Source organism: Mustelus asterias, chromosome 21 (assembly GCF_964213995.1).
Source record: "Mustelus asterias chromosome 21, sMusAst1.hap1.1, whole genome shotgun sequence".
Taxonomy (NCBI): domain Eukaryota; kingdom Metazoa; phylum Chordata; class Chondrichthyes; order Carcharhiniformes; family Triakidae; genus Mustelus; species Mustelus asterias.
In genome coordinates, this window is record NC_135821.1 from 68,752,816 (window position 1) to 68,778,049 (window position 25,234).

The 25,234-nt window shown below is 40.3% G+C and overlaps 1 protein-coding gene across 20 annotated transcripts in view; it reads left to right on the top strand.

Moving 5' to 3' along the window:
* LOC144509376 (heterogeneous nuclear ribonucleoprotein R) overlaps positions 1 to 22,329 on the top strand; it is a 36,348-nt gene extending 14,019 nt beyond the window's left edge. For 2 of the 20 annotated variants that reach the window (XM_078238119.1, XM_078238121.1), the window contains exons 8-16: positions 1,122 to 1,327; positions 1,884 to 2,033; positions 2,700 to 2,821; positions 2,905 to 3,449; positions 12,348 to 12,400; positions 12,537 to 12,627; positions 16,866 to 16,921; positions 18,548 to 18,617; positions 20,276 to 20,811. In XM_078238119.1, coding sequence (XP_078094245.1) covers positions 1,122 to 1,327; positions 1,884 to 2,033; positions 2,700 to 2,821; positions 2,905 to 3,449; positions 12,348 to 12,400; positions 12,537 to 12,575 — 1,115 coding nt within the window. In that variant the 3' untranslated portion in view covers positions 12,576 to 12,627; positions 16,866 to 16,921; positions 18,548 to 18,617; positions 20,276 to 20,811. Of the gene's footprint in view, positions 1 to 1,121; positions 1,328 to 1,883; positions 2,034 to 2,699; positions 2,822 to 2,904; positions 4,202 to 12,347; positions 12,401 to 12,536; positions 12,642 to 15,589; positions 15,609 to 16,862; positions 16,922 to 18,547; positions 18,618 to 20,275 lie in introns of those variants that run through there. The other 18 variants (XM_078238133.1, XM_078238136.1, XM_078238132.1 and 15 more) reach the window with 13 other exon arrangements.
* The last annotated feature ends 2,905 nt before the right edge of the window (positions 22,330 to 25,234 follow it).

Genomic DNA, 25,234 nt, shown 5'->3' on the forward strand with positions numbered 1-25,234 from the left:
TAATTTCTCTTTAAAATTCCTGATGCTCACGGATATCATTGGAACTTGTATTTGCCCCAGATGTAAAAGGGCTGTCTTTAATCTGCCCCAATCCCCACATAAGTTGCGAACTGGTTTTGAAGCTGCTGCACCTCATTTCACTTTTGGCCTTGAGCAAAAGATTAAAATATTAGTATTGTGCCAAGTATATTAAGCACATATGAAGATTTACCATCAGATGGAGAATGTACACTGTTTAACAACTTGTGATCAAGACCATAATCACATTACTTTTCTAGCTGTAACACTGACATATTCTGCTAATACCCTTAGTTGTTTATGTTAAGAATTTCTGAATCATTTCTCTGTTCCTTATCATCCAGTCAGACCATTGCATAGTTGATCTTGGAGCGCAAGCTGATGTAGACACCATTCAGGGGAGGCGGTGAAGCAGCGTTATTGTCACTGGACTAGTAATCCAGAGTTTCAGGATAATGCGCTGGGGAGCCAGCTTCGAATCCCAATCCATCTGGTTCACCAGTAAGCTTTAGGGAAGGAAATCTGCCATCCTTACCCTGCCTGGCCTACAGGTAACTCCAGGCCCACAGTAATGTGGTTGACTCTTAAATACCCTCTGGAATGGCCCAGCACTCAGTTCTAGGGCAATTGCGAATGGGCAATAAATGCTGGCGCAGCCAGCGACGCCCACATCCCCTGAACAAATTTTTAAAAACCCTCTGCTGCTTTAATGTACTTATTGAAATCAGGCACTGAATGAAAAGACAAAATGTGTGTTTACTGCTTTTAGGGCCCCCATTAACTGCCTCCTAAGCACTGTTGAAAATTCAGCTTTTCTTTGAGCAGTCACGTTCTGCCTTACTGGTTGGATGAACAAAGTGTACATTTCAAAGGAATAACCAGAATGAAATGTTATGGGTTACTTGTGACATTATGAAACAATCAGTGGTTTTAACTGTGTTGTAATTTTTGTTAGGTGATTGTTTTAAGGTGTTGTGGCTACTTGAACTTCATGATACATTGGGGCACGTAGCAGATGAGAGGGAATAAATGAATGATGGATTCTGCTCTTTCGTTGGTTGGCACAAATTTGTTCCGTCAAATCCATTTTTCTTCTCTTGCAGAGGGTCTCACTGATGTTATCCTCTATCATCAGCCTGATGATAAGAAGAAAAACAGAGGCTTCTGTTTCCTAGAATTTGAGGATCACAAATCTGCTGCTCAGGCCAGACGAAGATTAATGAGTGGCAAAGTCAAAGTCTGGGGAAATGTAGTCACTGTGGAATGGGCAGATCCAGTAGAGGAGCCAGATCCGGAGGTGATGGCAAAGGTAATACAGCTAAGAAAATTATTCTATTAAGCAGGCATCATGCTGACTTTGATATCTTTATCCATTTATATAGGTGCCAATTGCCCCAGGATTTGTTGTTCTTGATGAAACCTGGAGCTTGCTTACATCTTGTGTTTTTTACATAAAATGACGATGTGAAATTGTTCGGTTTGATGTGGTAAACTTGACGTGCTGTTTAATTTGAGTGTAACATCTGTGAAACTGACATCCATTAACAAGCTGTGTGAGTGCAAAGTTTGACAATGGAAAATGTTTTAAACAGTTCAAATTGCTACTGTGCAAAGCAAGCTGCAAATGTCATAGTTTTTTTATCTTCCAGATGACGCTGAAGCTTTTCGGAGATCAAATTTTGAAGTTTTATCACTTATCCGTGCTTATCCTCACCATTGCTAATGGCCCCAGCATTAACTTTAATTGCCACGGGATTTACCAATATATTACTGGACAGTTTTGCTGGTAGTACAGTATTGTGTTCCATTTTGGAGTTGAACTCCTCTTTAGCATTTGAAATTTTATTTTCACTTTCCTACTGCAGGTCAAAGTGCTGTTCGTCAGGAACTTGGCTAGTTCTGTAACAGAAGAAATACTAGAGAAGACTTTTAGTCAGTTTGGAAAGCTGGAACGGGTGAAAAAACTGAAAGACTATGCCTTTGTTCATTTTGAAGACCGTGATGCAGCAGTCAAGGTTTGTGCCAGTTGAATTGCTCTATTTCAGCTGACAGAATAACTACCAAGTACCACATTCGTAGAAATTGCCACATCATTTGCAAGTTTATTGATGAATGGCATATTTGCAACATCAACTTATTGAGAAAGTCGAGTAAATGATCACTAATGTTTAGAATAAACTAACAGATAAAGTTCAGAGTTAATAGGGACAATTTTTTATCCATCCCTTTGGTCTTTGTCACTTGTCAGTGAATGGTGATACCATGTTCCTCATTTGATTTCCCTTTCTGTAAACCACAACCAGTGGATTACTGTACCTTCTCCTTGCCATTTAAAACAAATTCTTAACAGATTGCATAAGATATATGGCACAACCGGGCCATTTGACCCAGCTAGTCGATGTTGGCATCTGTGGTTCTCTTGTATATTTCCTCATCTAAAATCTATCAACGCAACGCTCTATTGCCATCTTCTCAAATTCCTGTCGAGCCTCTCTTTAAATGCATCTGTTCTATACACTTAAATCACTTTCTGTGATAGTGTTCCACATCCCCACCAATCAAAGTATATTTGTGAATGGAGCAAGGGATTGATGTGTGGAATCTGTCTGGATAGCTTGGATGGGTCAAATGGTGTGTTTCGTTCATCTTGTAATTTGTGGTTTTTGTTTTGCCTGCCATAGGCGATGGATCAGATGAATGGAAGAGAAATTGAGGGTGAAAGCATTGAAATAGTTCTTGCCAAGCCACCAGACAAGAAAAAGAAGGAACGTCAGGCGCAAAGGCAAGCAACACGAACTCAAGTGTAAGTTCCTTTATATCAGGAAGTAATGCAACTAATGAATGATTTTTGTAATATTTTATATCTAACAAAACTTTCTCTTCCAGGTATGAAGACTATTATTACTACCCCCCACCACGTATGCCACCTCCAATCAGAGGCAGAGTCCGTGGAAGTAGAGGTGGTAGTTATGGCTATCCCCCAGATTATTATGGCTATGAAGATTACTATGATGATTACTATGGTTATGATTATCATGATTATCGTGGTGGATATGAAGATCCATACTATGGTTATGATGATGGATACCCAGTCCAGAGGGGAAGAGGTGGAAGGGGCGGTAGAAGTGCAATTCCCCCTCCCAGAGGTCGTGGTGTGCCACCACCCCGAGGAAGGGCAGGATATCCTCAGCGTGGAGCACCAATGGGACCTCCAAGAGGTGCTCGGGGTGGTAGAGGAGGCCCGCAGCCGCCGCAGAGAGGACGCGGAGCCCGTGGTGGCAGGGGTAACCGCGGTGGTAACGTTGGAGGAAAGCGAAAAGCCGATGGGTACAACCAGCCAGATTCCAAGCGACGCCAAACCAACAACCAACAGAATTGGGGCTCCCAACCCATCGCTCAGCAGCCTCTGCAGCAAGGTGGTGATTATTCTGGTAACTATGGTTACAATAATGACAACCAGGAGTTTTATCAGGATACTTATGGGCAGCAATGGAAGTAAACAAATTGGGGTTTCAGTGAGTTTGTTGAGACCCGATTGGCTAAACTCTGCAACCTTCAAATCTGATTGGCTTAACTCTACATCCTTCAGTACAGATTGGCTGCCACTTGCATTTTGCTGACATCAAGAATCACTATTGTATATACCAGATTTTTTTTCATAAATGCACTTGGACATTTCTGGCTTACATTTTCCCTTAACAATTCTTTGGGGGAATGATGCTTTTTATTTTGTTTTTAAGCTACTTTTTTTTAGCAGTTTGAAAGGAAACTTTGGACTTTGCTTTCAGATGTTGGGCACAATTTTCAATCATGGTTTTTGCAGAATTGACTGGTATTGGACAGTTTCACTGGTTTATGGCTTTGGGATTAGACTGCCATTGGAGTATGCTGTATATAAGTAAATGCTAGTGTTTTGTCTTAGTAGTTTTAAAGATGAGCTTGCAGTTTAAAACCATTTTTAAGTTTTCGTGTACTGAAAGTAACATTTAACTGTGTGTTTTGCATTTGTAGAGTAGGTAAATTGTGTTTTTAAAAAAAAAAATGTTAGCTTCACACCTTTAAAGAATCTGCCCTACAAAATTTGGTTTGGCTTAATGGTACAACCCGTGGCGTTCTGTTCATTGATGTGATTGTATTTACAATTTATTGTTCATGTTAAATTTCAATAAAACTTAAAACTATATTATCCGAAAATTCATGATTCAAATTCAATTGTGTCCTGAAAATTTGATTGATTAGGAATGTGGTTACCTTCAAACCAACAGCTTTCCCCCCCAAAAGAGAACTGCTTATGTGAGTGATCAAATGAATAGTTTGACTTTTCATATAACCTTGTTTTTTTTTCACTGAAGGAAGAGGGATTGAAAGTGTAGAGCTAGTGGAAGATAAAAGTCTTTTCATCAGTTGTGCAATTTGGAATAAGTCTGCTTAATAGCTTTGAAAATTATCATAAAGCAGGTTTTTAAGCTTCTGCACATTTAATTAGTTTGCAAATAATGATGTAAGCTGTTGTTGGTACGCTTGGCAGTTGGAGAATTTGTGCTGCGCTTAGCCACTTGATAGATGTTAATGATCAAATGATGGGTGTCTTGCATGGATGGCTCGATTACCATCTCTGACTCCCTTCACTGGATCAACGTATTTTTCCGGAATAGGTTTTTTAAAAATGCATTTTGTATTCCTGTTGGGAGCTGATAAAATCAATGCCAAATGCTCTTGAAGCTACTGTATTCAACTATGTTAGACGCGTTTAATAGGATTTGAAATGATCAGTGCCTTCGCCACTGGTTACCTCAATAGTGAATAGCTGAACCACAAGCTTCACCATCAGTTTGCGGTGGGTTAGCTGGAGTGCGGCCACAAAGGGCAGTCAAGTTGCTATAATTGGTCCCGAACTGTCGTGTTAGGGAGATGAGTCACGTACTTAGTAACTTACTGGAAGTGTTTGTGCACACCTGTCCTCAGCGTGAACGGTTTCAGATTTGACCATGACGTCCCTTGCTGTTGAATTGCTTCCTAAAAGTCACCGGCGAGGCAAGAATAGTGACTGCAAGGGATCCAATGCCAAATAAGGAAAAAGTTGATCCTTTTAGGAAAAGAGAGTGTCTTGGGGGAGTGGGGAGGGGGTGTAGGATAGTTGTAGAAACTGGCAGAGATAAAATTGTCCATTATGGTCTTCTCAGTTATGCAGTTTAGGTAAGGATGCGTATTTTCCATTCATCTCGACACTTAAACATGCAAAAAAAAATCCAATCCGTTTTTTTCATAAGAAAAAGAGAAATGATGGTACTTGTTTCTTTAAACAGAAGCAGTTTTGATAGTTCTATTGAAGTTTCCAAGGTACAAATTGACAGCATAAAATTATCTTCAAATACCCTGAGTGAGAAATGAAAGGATATTATTGCATATATTCCTATATAAGGTTAGAGATTGAGGTAGCAGAAAATGGGTGCCACTGACAAGATTGTATAGCTGGAAGCTCTGTTGTGTTAACCGTTGTCATATCTGATGAACTTTTGAGGGTGGTGGGAGGAGAGAAGAGGCCTTTTCTATATTGATATGTACAGTAGTCATTAATTGGGGGAAGAGGATGGGATTTAAAATGGTATTTAAATGGTCATTGGATAAACATATGGATGATATTGGAATAGTGAAGGTTAGATGAGCTTTAGATTGGTTTCACTGGTCGGCGCAACATCGAGGGCCGAAGGGCCTGTACTGCGCTGTAATGTTCTATGGATGTTTTGTCACCCTGATTTTGAACATAATTATACATCATACAATTTATGGTTTAGTTGATATTTTTGTCAGTTGTATTTAGGGGCCATTAAAGGAGTTGTGCAGCTGTAGGCATACTGATCTAACCCACTGCACTAACGAGTTTTTTTTAAATTGTGGCTATTTTGAGTTTCTTTGCTTCAGGCAAAAGTTAAATGGAATCAATGAGTATTGCCAGCAAAAGACATGTCGAAGCTTTTCGTCTTGCAGTCAACAGGACACTTCAAGGATACAAACATAAAGGGAAAGCAACAATTTATACTCTGGGGAAAGAATGCCGGTTGGTTGGCAAGTGGACTTTGGTGGAGGCATTGGCAGAGAGATGGTGACCGACAGGAAATCAATGTTGTGTACTTAAGATTGAAACCATTTTGTTAGGAGTTAAATTTTAAAAACAGGAAAATAATCCTGGCTTTGATAAATGCCTTGGCTGAGATTTCCGAAATACCGTATAGACCTCAGTCAGATTTGGGACGTTCCTGGTCTATGTGGCTTGAGCACATGTTGGATAAACACTTTTTGAGCCTTTGGTGGCTATCCTTCACCATAGTTCTTTAACTAAGGAGGATACAGTAAAGCTAATACTGATGTGGCTGTCATAGTGGAATTGTAGATTTCAGTAACAAGGTGAAGAACCAGTTGGATTGAGGCTTATTAAATCTAGCTTTCAAATGCTGTGGTTTTGCTGTAGAATCCCAGGATCCCTAATTAAAACTCAGCCTGTAGGGTATGGGATTGAATATCAGGTCTCAATCCAGGCATCGATATTGTTTGCATTCTGTAGAGAGAAGTACCCTGTTTTACATGCTTCATATTTACCCAGGGGTTTATTGACGCATTGTCTAGATTGTAAATAGTAAATTGAGATATTACATTGGACTATTTCTTAAGTAGCTCTGTTTGCAGTTGTTAGCAGCCTACTCTGAAGATCTTGATTCCGTGCTGTTTTTTAGACTTGCAGCTGTAAGGAGTTCTGACTTTGAACTGCCGGAGATTCCAGTCAAAGTGAATTGTTAGAAACCAGGAACTAATCTTTTGAACCCGATTATCCAAGCAATGTGGTCATGGTTTCATATTTGAGACATTGACCACATGAATGTAATAATCCTTTTTTTATTGATCGCGTTTTCAAGCCATTGGTCAAACTTCTACAGAGAGGCAGTCACCTTGTGTTTCTTGGAGATATTAAAGAAAGGCACTTGATGCTTATAATAACCTCTGTTAAGATTAATGAAAAGTTAAATTGTTTGCTAAATCGAGGGGTGGGGGGGAATTCAGAATTGGAAATTTTTAGAACCATACTCGTGGAATAAATTACTAGGAAAATGAATAATGAAGGTTATAAACATATGCAAAGTAATAGGTCGTTGAGATTGTTTTATCAGTGAGATACATTTGTTAACCTTTTCCTGTTTTTTTGTATGTACTTAAGCATTGACAACCCATAGGGTAACTTGAATGTTTTACGTTTTTTAAAATAGTGATCGTGATATTTACTTCCTTAAATCTTTAATTTTTTAATCCCCAATAAATAATTTACAGCACAAGCATGAAGTGGGTAAATGCTTTGACATTTCCCTATTAGTTTTAGATTTGAATGAAACAAACAATATCTTGTTTATTTGGAGAACAAACAGCTTTGGTTTCCCTGTTGAACATGTACCATCTGGTCTTCTGTTAAGTGTAATAACATAATTAATGCATGAATGTGCAGGGTAATTATTGGTTCAGATGGTATCACCAAGTGCAAAAGTTAAGTCCCATGACATCTACAGATGTTTGGACCTTCAACAGTGACTGTCTTCCAAACTCGAAATTTATTTCCAGGATTATAAAACCCAATTGAAGGGCGTTGTGTGTCTGAAGCAAAACTGGATTGTCTTCATTGTTAAAAGAACATTAGTCAATAAAGTGAGACAGTGCGTTGGCTCTTTTGTATGCAATATGCTGAATATTGGGGTGTTGATGATTTGGCAGATGGCAACTCTTTAAGCAGTTTTTACTTTTTCCGATGTGGTATAATGATAGAAATGAAACTACAACCATCTTCCTAAATGTCATACATGTAGTGTTAAAAACAATTGAACTTCCCTGCAGCAAACAGCAGGAATTTAAAAAATCAATACTGACAAGTAGTGAACTGTGAGCAGGAATCACCTTTTCCTTCAGATTGGTCACATATGAAGCTTTCCCTTTCCCTTTGACTGTTGTGTACACACAATTTTCACTTATTTATCCCTATCATGCACAGAATGCTTCCCCACAAGATGGCAGAGCCAGTCAAAGTGCCTGTAGTCTTGAATTACACCTATTGTCTGGTTTCAGAGTGAGTTGTATAGAGGGCGTTAACAAATCTGTCAACTAAATCAACCAACCTCTATCAAGGGATGGAATGCAGAATCTAAAATTGAAAATAGTTTCTCTGTCCCTTAACGGAGTTTGAGAGGTTTGATCAATATTTGTAACAGTAACCTCTGCTGAAAAGCTCAAGCAGTCAGCGAAGGCGAGGAACTCTGCTGTATTCTAATCTTGTAATAGCCTGACATTGAGTGTAGTTGGCCAACTCAAAGACTGGCTACTTAGTAAAGTACAGCAAGACTCAGCATCTATAGTCACCATCTTCAGGAGATGGTGGGGAGAGGGGGGTGGAGATGAGAGTTTGCATACTCTGTCCTTTATTTGATTCCATGTTCTGAATAATTTAAATCGGACTTTTGTATTGTGTTTCATGCACTCATTGCAACCTCTGGATGTTTGGAATGCTAAATATAGGAAGCTATAAATAAGGTACAAACAGTCAGTTGTCAGCATAGCTGTACACAAAATACTAAAATGGAATTAATTATTTTAAATTCAGTGAATCATTTTTAAGGTTAGCTTTACTGAATTCGCGTCATAGATCTGTGAAGCTTGAATGTATTGGAATGAATCATCCTTAATTATCCATTCTTCTATGCCCCAAATAAAATTGTATTTGCATCTATAATTTGTCAACTATAAATATTTCCAAAACTGGCACTGAATTAATTTGAAAGTTTAAAAAAAAAAAATCAGGCGTCGAATGTTATTTTATAACCAACTGGCTATCACCTGAAGAAGGGGCTTAGAGCCTCGAAAGCTTGTGTGGCTTTTGCTACCAAATAAACCTGTTGGACTTTAACCTGGTGTTGTTAAACTTCTTACTATTCAAAATAAGTCAAGCTAAAGTTATTGGTCCATGAGTATAGAAGCAGTAAATTTGCTCTTTTTACTTTGCAACTTGAATAGACATACCATGATAGTTCGTGCTAAATCAAGCTAAGTTGAGGAACATAAAATTTAAAACTAGATAATGCTTGTTTAGTTAGTTTTGATGGTCTTGGGTTGGGGGTGGAGTAGTGGAGGGTTTTCACTGAAACTGCTTCCATTGTTTCTGGTCCCAGTTGCAAACTCCATTCCCATTCCATTCACACTCCCTGGCAATTGCCCGAGATTGAACCAGGCAGTTCGCAAGCTTGGTGTCAAATTTGACCCTGACATGAGCCATTTCAACCACGTGTTTGTGTCATCACTAAGAATGCTTATTTCCACCTCTCTAACATCACCGATCTCTGCCTTTGTCTCAGCTAATAACACTTCTGTATTTTTAAAAATAATTTTGCATCCTCACTTTTTAAAAAAACAATTAGAGGCAGAAAGTGCATGGGGAAAGGTTGCTGTTAGGAAGTAAAACATTTGAATTGCAGAAAAAAATTGTCTTAAGCTTTTCATCTTGCGAGCATTGGGACATTTTGCAAGTATGCAAATCCAAGGGAGATAATTTTTTGATTCGATTAATTATTGTCACGTATTAACATAGTGAAAAGTATTGTTTCTTGCACGCTATACAGACAAAACATACCGTTCATAGAGAAGGAAAGGAGAGAGTGCAGAATGTAGTGTTACAGTCATAGCTAGGGTGTAGAGAAAGATCAACTTAATGCAAGGTAAGTCCATTCAAAAGTCTTGACAGCAGCAGGGAAGAAGCTGTTCTTGAGTCGTTTGGTATGAAACCTCAGACTTTTGTATCTTTTTCCCGAAGGAAGAAGGAAGAGAGAATGTCCGGGGTGCGTGGGGTCCTTTAATTATGCTGGCTGCTTTGCCGAGGCAGCGGGAAGTGTAGACAGTCAATGGGTGGGAGGCTGGTTTGCATGATGGATTGGGCTACATTCACGACCCTTTGTAGTTCCTTACGGTCTTGGGCAGAGCAGGACCCAAGCTGTGATACAACCAGAAAGAATGCCTTTTATGGTGCATGTGTAAAAGCTGGTGAGAGTAAATTTATACTGTATGGGAAGAGATGCTGATCAGTTAGCAAGTGGACTCTGACTGGTAGAGGCATTGCCATAAAGAATGCAACAGTTGATGGTGACTGACAGATAACTGCCAAGCATTGTTTGAAATTTAAACCAAGTAGCTCAACTCTGGTCAAGGCACTGTGCTGGGAAAGGAACTAGTAAATTACTCATTGTGCCTGTTTACAGTGAAATAAAATAAATGTGTGTACCTGGTGTTTCTGTCTGCAGTTTGTTACAAAATTTGTTATCTCCCTTTGTATTCTTGCGAAATATTCTGATGAGTGCAAGTCCAAAAGGTTTAACCAGTGAAAGCATTCTTTTTCCAGCAATACTCAAGTAAAACACTTCGATAATATTAAAACAGTTTTAAGGATTTCTTTCAAGTTGAATGGGAAGAAATAAATTTGGTTTTAAAAAAAAACCTCAACCACAGAATAAACAATTGATAAATTTATATTTTCAGTTATTGCCTTCCCTACTAAAGGATTAGTAGAGGAATTAAACTAGTTGACATTGCGGGAATTTCTTACTCTGTATCAACGGGTACAAACTGAATACTTATAAAACTGGCTGGTCTGAGAAAAAGATGTCTTTGTGAATCTTATCTTCTCCCCCTGGTGGTGGGGAAGTTATGGGAAAATTTACCCGAAGTGGACTTGATTCTTGGGGGAGGAAAAAGTGTACATATCAATATCCAAAGGATAGTGTTGTTCTGTTGCCATATGTGGGAATGCTGTTTATGATTCAGATAAACTTTTATAAAGAATTTGAAATATTCAGTTAGCAAAGTTTCATGCATTAGCAATCCAGGAAATGCATTTGTGCCCATGTTGATTGAGGTTTTCTATTCACTAGCCTTAAGTGATATTGCGTGTGTTGGTGATTTGTAAATCTGGTGTTCCCTTTTCCGCTCCATCTTAGTTCTGAGATTGTGGGACAGTCTTGGTTCTGGCTTTGCTGCTCTGGGTGACCAACTGAGTCTGTTTGAATAGCATGTTTTCCCTAGGCTGGTTGCACTTGCAACCTTGTGAAACTAAAATTGAATCCCATGAATTATTTTCAGTTCAGTGTTTAAAAACAGATTATCTCCCAAAATGTTATTGTATATAAGGACGAATGGGCAAAATGTATGCATAGCCAACCCTCTAGTATTAGAACTGTTGCATTTTTTCTGCAACTTCAGATTTAGAGCAATGAGGTACCTTTGATCACTCACTTGCAGCAGTTTTGCATTTTTATCCAGCTTGTTGGTAGTGGGAATGAAGGCTATCCTTCAATTGACTAATTTTTATAGAATACATACAATTGGAAGAAACCTCTCCTTGGTTTCCTTAGCTATGCCAACTCTTGGTACAAAAATAACAATAGTTGAATCAAACATGTCGATGTCTAAAATCTGATACCTTCAATCCTCTGACTTTGCTTTCAGATCTCAAAACACGTGCTAAGTTTACCCAATGATATATTTGATTTTGATCAACTGAAGTATGTACTTTTGTGAATAACAGCATGCAAAGAGAATTTAAATCTCTTATCTGCATAAGTTTGAAGGTCTTTTTGTCCTGGTTCGTGCCACTTCTGAATTTGCCCATCTCAAACACTGTCTTACTGAAAATATACTGGTGACGTTAAAATGGCCAAATAGGGATGGCAAATTTTTGGACAACTTGTTAATGCAAACAAAAAAATCTTTTTGCCAGGTACATTTTGCTGTAATGGTCCAAGTTGCATTCCTAAACAGATATGGTTTTACAAACAAAAGCCTTTTGTGATGTTAACAATAGATTGGTTATTTCACCGTCGTCTGTTTTAAAATTTACATATCTGGGGTGAGCGCTGAACGCTGATCATTGAAACAATTCCTTATTGTATAACCTGGTATGCAGAATTAATCATTTTTTTGTGGTAAATTGTGCTATAAGCAAAGATTCTGTGACGCACTTATGTTTGTGACATCCCTATTACAAGGTTGGCTACTACAGTATAATTTCTGTACAACATGCATCGATTAGAACAAACTGGCACGAATGGCAGATTTCTTGAATTTTTTAAAATTGAAAATTATCCAAACAAAACAGACAAAATATACTTGACGCCGATCTATCTACCTCAACTAATATTTATTAATAATTGCAGCATATTTCACATCTGTGCTGTGACCTGTCCAATGTGTCACTAGCGCTTTGTCATTGGCTACTGATTGATTAGTTCTAACCATTATTTTTTCCTTTTTAGCCTTTAAAAAAAACCAGAAAAAAAAAATTAAGTTGGAGAGTTGTGTTTCCAAGGTAAACAATAGGGTGTAGACAATGAGAAATTTCTTTGTATTGCTGTTACTAAATATTCTGGTAAATAGCCACAAATTGTATTTCCGTTTTAGTCTCTTAAGTTTTAACAAATATCCTTTTGTCACCTGACTATCAGGGAAGCGTGGTTGAGGCTGGCCCTGACCTGTTGTCATGACACCAACATCCTAGGTGGGGGCTGTACAGGAAGCTGCTGTTGGAGTGATATGGTAAGACAATTTCTGTGCCAAGTTTTTCCCAACCTACATAGTATGTTTTGGCATCTCATCTGGCAATAGACCTAGGAATTAGTGTCTGATTAACGTAGTCAGCATTTCATAGAATCCCTACAGTACAGAAGGAGGTCACAATCCCACCTAGGAACTATTCCTGTGACCCCACACACTTACCCTGCTAATCCCCCCCCACACTAAGGGGCAATTTAGCATGGCCAATCCATCTAACCTGCACATCTTTGGACTGTGGGAGGAAACCGGAGCATCCGGAGGAAACGCACGCAGACATGGGGAGAATGTGTGGAGGTTGCACGGACAGTGACCCGAGCTGAGAATCAAACCCGGGTCCCTGGCGCTGGGAGGCAGTAGTGCTAACCACTGTGCCACCATGCCAACTCAGTGTTGTTGAATCTGCACTGACAACAATCCCACCCAATCCCTATCCTTGTAGCCCCACGTTGCCCCCCTGTCACTAAGGGGCAATCCCACCCAAACATTTTTAAAAAAAGGTCACAGCTATTTTAAAAATGTGACTGTCCTTTTCTCTAGTTCCCCGGAAACAAAGGAAGTTTTACTTCACTAAACAACATGGAAAATAATACCGAATTTTGATTTGAGCCCTTTTTAAATACCGATTTGGAACTGTATGTATTTCTGCATTTGAAATACTTCGATTATGGATGGATTTGTGCATCTCTTCCTCAAGATAAGTACCTGTGTGGTCCAAGATGAGGAATGGCAAGATCCCAGTGTTAATTTAAAAAAAACCGAGCATTAGCTTTCACAATAATTACGGACCATTTGACTGATTAAAAGACTAAAATATAATTTAGTGACTGAATGTCATCCTGTCCAAATAATTTGTGTGCAAGTAATAAGTGTCATAGGAATGCATCTGGAGTTTTGACATGGGACTTGGAGCTTTGAAATCGCTCTCTTTTCCATTATGCCTGAGATGTATAAAGTACTCATGCATTTGGTTAATTTTCTGTGCAGATGTCGGTGAAAGCCATTAAGAGATGGTGTAGTTTGTCCCCAAAGCATATTGGAAAATTTTGACCTAATTGCTCAAGACTTGCAGATAAATGGCCTAAAGTTAAAGTATTCTTATGAATAATTTTGTGCCCAGATTTAGCATGTTTTGACCGAAGATTCTCATGTTTGGTTTTACCTTTTTTAAAAAAGATAAATTCCAGTTTTTCAGAATGATTCTCTAAAGTGTGTTTCTGCATAAAAGTGCACAGGTGGTAAAGATAGGAAAATCTTATCAGTTGCTGACAATCTTAACTTGGTTTTTGCAGGTGTTTGTTTTAGCTCATTTGTGTAATTTACATAGAAAATATAGACCATGTGTAACCTGGAAAAAGGACTGAATTCAAACTAAGATATGTTCAATTACAAAAGTATAAGCACTTGTTTGGTTTATGAACTGCTTTTGAATTCCTTAGTTTATCCAGCAAACTATATCAAGAGAATGTTTGAAGTAGGAAGAATTCCATATGTGTCACAATATTGAGTTTTACTTTCCCTCAAAGTTGGGCAGTAGCATTGTGTTCGTACATTCGGAATGCGTTCCTGCTCAGTAACGATTAAATAATGGTTTTATCCCGCGTATAATCTGCAGCAACAAAATTATCTGCTAGATTAACGGTGCTTTGGACAGGCTGCAGTTAGGAAAGTGGAAACATTGATGCAGGAAATTTTCTAAACTTGGCTTAGGAGAGCACGTTTAACATAGGAAAAAAATCAGAACGGTTTTGACTTGAAAATAAATACATATCTAAATCTCCCTCGGAGAATTTCAAAATTGACGCCAACTCTGAAAACTAGATCATGTGACCTTCCACTGCAGAATATTTAGTTTTTGAATAGAATTCTTCAAAAACAAACTTGCATTCTAAAGCCAACATTTTTCCGCTACAGCTATTGTGTGCACCATGCAATGACTTGTAATTTGAATCCTTAAAACTAAGTTGCAATTAAAAGTGAGCATTCCTATCCCAGTTTATCACAACATAAGACACGTTGTGTATTCTGTTAAACCCAATCCATAATCCTGCACTTGCACAGCAATATACAATATCACACAATATACAAAATCACAATTTGTAGCAATAATCTGATTAAATTTCTTACGCAGTTGCTGTGTTGCTTAATAGCTGCCTCTCTGTTTTTTTGATATCAAACGCACAAACTTGAATGGGTACGTCCTTTCCATAGAAACCATACAGTGCAGAAAGAGGCCATTTGGCCCATCGAGTCTGCACCGACAACAATCCCACCCGGGCCCTATCCCCGTATCCCTACATATTTACCTGCTAATCCCTCTAACCTTCATATTTACCCACTAATCCACGCATCCCGGGACACTAAGGGGCAATTTAGCTCGGCCAATCAACCTAACCCGCACATCTTTGGACTGTGGGAGGAAACCCACGCAGACACGGGGAGAATGTGCAAACTCCGCACAGACAGTGACCCGAGCCGGGATTCGAACCCAGGTTCCAGGCTGGACATTGCTATAAGTAATTGTGAGAGACAGAGAGAGAGCTGTCCTGCCTTTTCCTTTGACGTTTTACAATTTAGTGACTCCATGTTGAAAATGAGAGGGGTAAGAATCTTAAACCTTGCATTAAATGGTTTTATAAATGCCATAGGCCAAGTGACAAGTGATCTACTTGTATTTAACTTCCTAAATTGTATTATGCATTCTCCTCGAGTTGAACTTCCACAATTAAATTGCAGCTGGTTTAATATGTACCACAATATTGGACAAAACAATGAAAGTGAAAGTCCTTCTGAGTTGAATTTCCTGGTCTGTCGAAAACAAAGTTGGACAGTTGATAGTAACTGATAGCGGGTGCCGCCGTTCTAGGTAAATGGCAGTGACTGCAGGGGCATATTTGCGGGTTATAACTAGTATTTTTGCTTTGTTTGACATGCACAAATGTGGAAGATAGAAGGCCTCTCAGGTGAGGATTGCTTGTGTAAGATTGTGGTATCTGCTGCACTTGGAAGCTAAATAAGGCTGCAATGAATGCCCCTTTGTTTTTACCATTGGTGCTTTGCAAGCAATAAAATCACATCACATAAGATACACAGCAGACTATGCATGCCATATACAGAGTTGATCTGTATATTTTGCTGGCATTCCTTTTGCAAAGTAATGTATCTGTCAAAGTAAAGAAATTCCATTTCTTCTACTTCCTACCATAAAATACACATTCAGACCCTGTATCTCCATGAGGTGATCATCAAACGGCAAATTATTGCATTGATTAGTAAATGAAAAATGGTGTGTGCCGGCAAGTGCTTCTAACAGTTCAGATTTTTTGGCCAGTGAGAATTAACAGCATGCTAAGTCAGATTTTCATTTGCTTTTTCATACCCGCCTTATCGGTAAGGTCAGGCCATACTTTGGAGCCTCGCTGCCTTTTGTCAGATTGTGGTTGTGGCAGCGTGGCCAAGGCTAACAAAAGAATTGGTTCCGATCAATGCAGAATGGCATTCTCCTTTTAAATTGAAGAAAGACAAAAGTGAAAATTTGATCATGGAGCAAGTTGATGATGAACAAGGAAGCTTAAATAAAAAAGATTGAATTGGAGAGATAGTACTTTTGTGCAGTTTTGAAGACTCGAGTGGAAGGACTTTTAACAAACAAAATTTACCAAAAGTGGAATGAAATGGAGCAAGTGACTGTAAATGCCCTACACTTCAATCTTAACCCTTTTACCATGCAGGTGTGTTTCTATTTGATTTTAATAAGATAGTGTGTTCAGGAAAATGCCTTCGGATCAAAAGACTGCTTCCAAACATTGTCAGTATTTGAATTCTCTGTCTAGATCCACAGTACAGAAGGATATCTCTCCATAGGAAAAACATCATTCATCTCATAATGGCTAGCTCAAAACGCTCACATTCAAACAAAAAAAAATGCTGGATCCTTGGTTTTTAAAATAAACTTTTCCTTGTGTAACTAGGGTTTAAAGCAAAAACTGAAAATCTCAAGATTCTTTGTTGCTGTTCTTTGTGCTACTCTGAAAAATGTGTGCAGTGAAGTTGAAGAAGCCCACAGAACTGGCTGCTTTATTCGTAGCAAACTTTCACTGCCCTAGTCATTGTTGTAACAATGCATAATACCGTATCCTGTTACATTTATAAAGTTCTAATACTGCACAATTGTGATCAGGTTTTGTTTTAATAAACTGGTTATATCTGGCATGTTTAAGCAGATTCTGAATTGCCTTCTGTTGCCATAGAGTGGACACAGTTCTTTGGAGCTTAATGGGTAAGTTTTACACCCTCTGGGTTACCTTTTGTGAACGTATGACCGCTGGCGATTAATTACGTGGGTGTTTTAGAGAACATGTTACCATTGGGAGCAGTTATAAAAAAAAAAATTCTGACAAATTTCATTCCATTTTTATAAAAGCAAAATACTGTGGATGCTGGAAAGCTGAAATAAAACCGAAGATGCCGGAAAAATTCAGGCCTGGCAGCATCTGTGGAGAGAGAAACTGACTTAATGCTTCGAGTCCATGCGACTTCAGCTCAGAGGAGGAGTCGTGTTGGAGTCGGAACATTAATTGTGTTTCTCCCCACAGGTGCTGCCAGGCCTGCTGAGTTTTTCCAGCACTTCGTGTTTCTTACATTTTTGTTCACTGTACCGAGTGTGATTTATTTTGCGTGAATAGAAGGCAATACTGAGACCCCTGCTGCTGTCTCGTTCAAGTGATCATTCTTAGTGTAGGAGTGTCGATAATGTTGGCAGGTGATATGAATGTGGCAAGATATCAAAACCAAGTTTTCTTATTCATACACCAGTGGTCTCCCACAGAGTTTTCCAGACAGGTATCCAGTTAGTTTATTTTCTTTCTCAAACCTAGTATTACATAATCCCTACAGTGCAGGAGGAGGCCATTTGGCCCATTGAGCCTGCACCGACAACAATCCCACCCAGTCCCTATCCCGTGACCATAAGACATAGGAACAGAATTAGGCCGCTTGGCCCATTCAATCATGGCTGATTTTTTTTCTCATCCCCATCCTCCTGCCTTTTCCGCATAACCCCTGATCCCCATATTAATCAAGAACCTGTCTATCTCTGTCATAAAGACACTCAAATGATCTGGTCTCCACAACCTTCTGCGGCAAAGAGTTCCACAGATTCACCACTCTCTGGCTGAAGAAATTCCTCCTCATCTCTGTTTTAAAGGATCGTCCCTTTAGCCTGAGGTTGTGCCCTCTGGTTCTAGTTTTTCCTACTAGTGGGAACTTCCTCTCCACGACCACTCTATCCAGGCCTCGCAGTATCCTGTAAGTTTCAATAAGATCCCCCCCTCAAGTTTCAATAAGATCCCCCCCTCATCCTTCTAAACTCCGAGTATAGACCCAGAGTCCTCAACCGTTCCCCATGTATTTACCCTGCTAATTTACCTAGCACTAAGGGGCAAGGCCAATCAACCTAACCTGCACATCTTTAGACCGTGCGAGGAACCTGGAGCACCCAGAGGAAACCCACGCAGATATGGGGAGAATGTGCAAACTCCACACAGACAGTCGACCAAGGCTGGAATTGAACCTGGGTCCCTGGTGCTGTGAGGCAGCAGTGCTAACCACTGTGCCGCTCAAATGGAAATGTCAGGAGTGGGATTTATTGAAGTCTGTGACGTCCCCATCATGTCTCTGACCAGCATCAGCAAGCCAAACGCAGACTGGCGGCCAGAGCTGGGAATTTCCTTTCTGCATGAACAAGTAACCCACCATGTACTTACTTTTACTGACGTCAGGGAACCTACATGTCACTGTTTGACAACTTCACTCATTTGAAATGAAGCATAGATGGTTATTTGCAGACAAACTACATTCTGTTGCATTTTATATTGACAAAAATTGTACTGTTTCTGTTTTGCAGCACCAAACAATGTGAACACAGTGATTAAATACACACACGAGCACTGTTTACCACTGGCGTAGACCCCTGTGTAAGTACATTGCCTGGTTAGAACTTCGCATCCACCTTGGTGGTACTTCTAGCTGCAGAGGTCTAAAGCTATTTTCTCTGCCCTCTGGTTCAATTTGACGTTTTAAGATTGATAAATTGGGCACCATGATAAAATAGCAGAGTGCAGAGAGAGGCCACTCAGCCCATCATGGCTACACTGGCCCTTTCAAACCAGTTAATAATGTTCTGCTCTTTCCCCTATATTCCTGTAATTCCCCTTTCAAGGCTATTGCAGCACAGCCTATTCCAAGGACTTTGAGACTAGTTTCATTCTCCTAACTGTTTTATCAGCTAACACAGTACAAACAAGGAATTGAACTTGGGGCAGTTTTGGTGTCTACTGTGTAGTGGTGTACCCAGTGGAATTATCGAATCTTTTGGGACAGGAAACCATTTGTCCCATCATGCTTGCACCGGCTCTTTGAAGGAGCTGTTTGACTATTCCCACTCTCCATAACCATGTAAGTTCTTCCTTTTTCAAGTGTATATCAAGTTCCCCTCTGAAAGTTGTCAATGAAGTCTACTTCCACAGCCCATTTAAGCAGTGCATTCAAGATCATCATAAATCAGTACACAAAATATTTCTAATCTCTTCACCGTCCTTTTTTCCACTAGGGGCTTATGTAACTTTAAAGAGATTCTGGTAGTTAGTACAACAATATAACCTCATTTGGCAGCCATTTGGCTCCTTATGCCAATTTGATAAATCTGAATAATCCAATGCCTGACCTTTCTTAGTTATGATTCTCAAATATCATTTTCTGATTTTCAAAAGAGATGCCTTAAAGTATTGCAAAGCTGTAACAATTGTCACTGAAGGGTTTGAGTGGCTTTCACACCAACTGAATCGTTATACTGGTTTGCAGCTCATGATTCAAGCCAGTTGTTTCTCAAATATGTAACACGTTTCTGATTAAAAGCTTATATTCCGCTTTAGAACAAAGAACAGTACAGCACAGGAACAGGCCCTTCGGCCCTCCAAGCCTGTGCCGATCACATTTACCTACCTAAACCAACCGCTTATATCCCTCTCTTTCCTGTTTGTTCATGTGCCTATCAAGATAAGACTTAAATGTGGCTAACGTAACTGCCTCAACCACTTCATTTGGCAGCGCATTCCAGGCCCCCATCATCCTCTGTGTAAAAAAAAAAACACTTGCCCCCACTGAACCTTCCTTCCCCCTTTTCTTGAACTTGTGCCCCCTTGTAATTGTAATTTCTGCCCTGGGAAAAAGCTTCCAACTGTTCACCCTATCTATACCCCTCATAATTTTATAAACTTGTATCAGCAGCGCTCCTGAAGGCCTGTTGTATCAGATGGCTGGGATCATGCAATAATTTTTTTTTTTGAGGCCAAGATGAGATCCAAGCAAATAGAATTCCATATGGTTGGAAAAGGTTAACGATGATGGAAAAACAGTGTTAAGTAGAGGAATGAAAATTGACTACTGGTGACCATTTATTTAAAAATAATTTCACATTTCAATGTATTTTCCCAAAAAACTTAATGAAATTTGAGGATCCATCATATGTGTACCCAACTTCATTGCCAATATTCCTCGTATCTTGTTGTTTTTAGTGTTGAAATGGTATATATGTAACATTATTCTCATGCCTAATCTGTTGCATCTAAACTAGGCTCTGCTGAACTGCTGCCAACTTGCTGAGTGGCAGTGTGACCCAAGAAGTAAACCATTTTCACCACCAGATGGCAGTCTGCACTCACCAGCTCCATCGCCTTAAGAGAAGTGGACCATTATAAATGTTCTTTGTAAAATAGGGGCTTTTGTACTTGGTGGATAGCTCTGAAAGTCAGCACAAGGTCCCTTTTATATATGTTAGGTGGATTTTATTGTTCAGATGTTTATTATAATGTTCCCTGATTAAATGAAGAATTTCTTCCCCCTCAAGCTATAGAGACAAAAGGCGCAGTCATTTTTAGACTCAGATGAGCAATCTTGTTTAATACAGAAAATTACTTGTAGAAAATTCATAGCAGATATTAAAGAATGGGGATATTTGTCAATGCCTGCTATTGTTTAGTGCTAGTGCATTAAACACTTTGTACTGTCTTTAATAAAATATTAATATATGCTGCCACAGTTTTGTTTTCATTTTATGCAATGTAATCCAGCAACATTTCTGTTAATAAAATGGGCGGGTGTATTCTTTTCTATTGGCTCTGGCTTTGAGTTCTGCTAGTTGGTCACACACTGCTATTGACACCTGGACAAGGAGCAGTGGATCATAGAATCACAGAAGGCAGCACAGTCCATACTGACACTCTGCAAGAGCAGTTTAGCTAGTCCCACTCGAGTGCCATTTTCCTAAACCCGTCAGTTTTTTTGCTTTAGTATTTATGCCAGTGATTTTTCCTGTTCTAGCACTAATGCTTAAGATAATGTTACTGGCTGGGTAAATGAGTATCTTGATGGTAATAGCTGACTAATGATGAAATAAAGGCATAGAGTAAATCGTTAATATTTAGAAGGACCTTAACATCCACCCACCTTTTCTGCAGTGGCAGTGTCTTCCCTGCTGATGGCCAAGGCAGCATCAATTATTGCAGTACAAGATGTAATTTCACCATCAGTGCGAATGTTTCCTGAAAGGTTGTAGATTTACAGGTAGCAAAACAAAAAAACTGACACATTGCAGTTTTTAATAGCAGAAAAGCAATTATTGCCTAATAGAGCATTATATTTGACAACTGTCCGACTCAAGGTGGTGCTGTAAGTGACGAACTAGTTCCTTTGTCAAATCCAGAACTTAAGAGTTCAACAGCGTTATGTAGGCCATTTTGGGGTGTAAGTACGAGCTACTGTAAGATGAGAGCGATTGAAGTGCTGGATGGGAGAGGGGGAAGGCGGGACTGAGTGTGGATTCAGGAACAAGCGTGTGGGGCAATGGAAGAGGAAGGATGTTGATTTGGGACAGACTCCAGCCAAACCCATGGAGATTGGGTTTGAAGAGCAGGCACCCCAAACAGTGGAACATGCACCAAGTCCCATCAGTAGAAGAAGAGTAGGAGAAGTGAGGAGGGAAAGGGGTCCTGACAATGAGCAGAAGGTTGGGGATGTCTTAGTTGAAGAGATTTGAATTTGGTGACCAAGGACAAAATGGCATGAGGTAGTAGGGGCATCGCAAGCAGAACAGAAGGTAGTAGGAGAGAGTGGCCTTTTCCAATGGTTTTAAAACTATATGCTAGGGACTTCCTAGTCTTGCCTGGCAGGGGAGAGTCAATGATCAAGTAGCTTGGGTTGACCTGCCAGCTTGAGGCATTGTAGTTATGATGTGCTGAGGCCTGCGATCCCAAATGAGGGATACTCAATTGCAGAATTTGTAGTAATGAAGGATTGTGTTCACGCTTTTTCCCCTGATTTGCAAATCTTATGTGGCATGGTGGCACAGTGGTTAGCACTGCTGCCTCACAGCGCCAGAGACCCGGGTTTGATTCCTGGCTCGGGTCACTGTGGAGTTTGCACATTCTCCCAGTGTCTGCCTGGGTTTCCTCCGGGTGCTCCATTTTCTACAGTCCAAAATATGTGCTGGTTAGGTGCATTGGCCATGCTAAATTGCCCCTTAGTATACTTGAACAGGTCCTGGAGTGTGGCGACTAGGGGATTCTCAGTAACATCATTGCAGTGTTAATGTAAGCCTTGTGGCGCTAATAAATAATTCAATAAGGTGCCCTTTATTTGTACGTGCCTTTATTTTTGAAATAGTCATTGTATATGCAGTAAGATGGATGACCCAAATCTTTTGGGATTAGTTATATCATCTGCAGTGTTTGTTCATCTTCACCTGGGGTCATACCCAATTCCAGAGCCCTGCCAGTGAGATGTGATTTGGGCTCATTTTCTGTTTGATTTTCCCTTTTCATAGCCATTCAAAGGTCTTTTTTCATTGATGGAGGAGTAGTCCTGACCCTGGTTTCTGCTTCTATTCCTGCACGCTCTGGAGTAGAGTATCTGGGAGATCACAACCAAATTAGGGGATGGATAGAAATAATATCCTGCAGACCTCTTCCAGGTGGTCTTCCATTCATGTGCTGTAGCTGCTAAATGTTTGAAGTGCTGGGACTTGGATTGAGGACTGTTGGTTGTACTGATGGAGTGAAACGTGTGGAGTTGCCAACTGCAGGGGAGGCTTTTCTGGAAGTTTGATCAAGCTCATAAAACGCAAGGGGAAGAAAATGAGTGCTTATAGTTTGTTTCTCTTGTGAAAGAAAGCAATGTGGCATCAAATAAATGTAATGCAGTAGAGTGAGCAAAACAACTAACTGAAATAGAAAGATAGCTAGGTATGGCTACAGCCATGCTGATCCAATCGTGGGTTGTCAACATCACTGGCAAGGCTAGCATTTGTTGCTCATTAATTGCCAACGAGCTGCTGCCCTGAACCGCTGCAATCCATCTGTCGTAGGGATACCGACGGTGCGTCTAGAAAGGGTTTCTAACCCAGTGACGGTGAAGGAATAGCGGCACGGTAGCACAGTGGCTAGCACTGCTGCTTCACAGCTCCAGGGTCCCGGGTTCGATTCCCGGCTCGGGTCACTGTCTGTGTGGAGTTTGCACATTCTCCTCGTGTCTGCGTGGGTTTCCTCCGGGTGCTCCGGTTTCCTCCCACAGTCCAAAGATGTGCGGGTTAGGTTGATTGGCCAGGTTAAAAAAATTGCCCCTTAGAGTCCTGGGATGTGTAGGTTAGAGGGATTAGCGGGTAAAATATGTGGGGGTAGGGCCTGGGTGGGATTGTGGTCGGTGCAGACTCGATGGGCCGAATGGCCTCCTTCTGCACTGTAGGGTTTCTATGATTTCTATGATATATGGTTCCATATCAGGATTGAGCACCCAAGCATAGAGATGACATTGTTCAATCAGTTTTTAATCTAAGGTTATGGGTGACCAGCTGAACTTTCCTTGATGTTTATTACCTTCAAATTAAAGACAACAGTTTAGCAATGTACTTTAGTGATTAATTCCTACAGTGGTTAGCACTGGTTTGATTCCCGGCTTGGGTCGCTGTGTGGAGACTGCATGTTCTCTGTGTCTGCGTGAGTTTGCTCCGGTTTCCTCCCGCAGTCCGAAAGACGTGCTGGTTAGGTGCATTGGCCATGCTAAATTCTCCCGCAGTGTACCCGAACAGGTGGCGGAGTGTGGCGATTGGGGAATTTTCACAGTAACTTCATTGCAATGTTAATATAAGCATACTTGTGACACCAATAAATAAACTTAAAGCTTAAAAACTTATAGTTGCAGACTAGTAAAGGAATGATTACATGATACAAAGGAATGATCATGATGAAACTGTTTCATGATGAATCAATGTACTTATTTAAAAAATGTGTCCCTTACCGTCTGATCTCAAGCTAATCAGAGGCAGACCTGGTGGTATACAGCACATCTCTTCTGGAATACCAGCTGCAGTCAGCTTTTCTTGCCAGCAGAGGCTGCTCTTGGGCCTGCGCATTCACATTGCCATAAATCAGCCAACGATCCTTTTGTTGCCCAGTCTTGTATTTGTACAGACCGACTGTCTCGCTTGCGGGCTTCCTTTAGCTCATTCACTTATAGACTAATCCCCTGTCGGCCAAATTGTGGCTGTGGAAAGCACCAACAGGTGTGCAGAAAGGGTGACATCTGGTGACTTGAGTTGGGGGTGGGATGGGTGTTGAGTTTTTAAAATAAGCAATGGGGAGTATGAGAGGAGAAAAGGTTCCCTGTGGGGTGATTGATAGACCCTAGACTGAGACAATAAGAGACTGACACCAATTAAGGACATATTAATTAAGCTAGTTTATTGAGTCAATAATTAAAGCAGTTAAAAGGGGTCCTTGCAACAACAAAGCAGGCTCCAGAATGCAGGATGTTCAAACCATTCTTGAAGAATTCCCTGCTGCCATCAGACTTTTGATTGGACCTACCTCGCATCAAGGTGATCTTTCTCTACACCCTAGCTATGACTGTAACACTACATTCTGCACTGCACAAGAACAGTAAGTACCCAAGTCCCCTTTCGAACTTTTAGAAATGTCCACTTTCCTAGGAATTGTTCCCATGATATCCAAGGTCCAGTCATTTGCCTTCTACAAGAGCTAGAGTAGAGACATTTGGGGCAGAAAAGGCCCATCAAGTCTGCACCCAAATTGCTTCTCGGCCTTTTGGCTAAGATCAAGTGTGGTCTGGTGATGCTGCACTTGGTAGTGGCCATTGGGTTGCATTTAAGCTTCATATGATTCATATGAAGCTATTTTTAAAAGTGGTATCTCGGCCTTTCGGCTAAGATGCAAATTAGATCAATCTTGGGGGGTGGGGGGTGGGGGGTGGGGGGGGGGGGGGGGGAAGCGGAGATGTCTGCCTACTCCAATCAGCTTGGCTCATGTAGATCAGGCACAAGGCAGGGTAGAGGGTTGTGTACCCTGTCTTGTCAGCCTGGATTGGAAATGTCTCAACTTGTTGAGACTCTGAATTGGATTTGATTTGATTGAATTGGAAAAGTAACTACCACTCAAGCTGCACTAACCCCATTTTCCAGCACTTGTTCCACACCCTTTGACTGTTATGATGATTCAAGTACTTGGGAGGTTTCCAGCCTCCA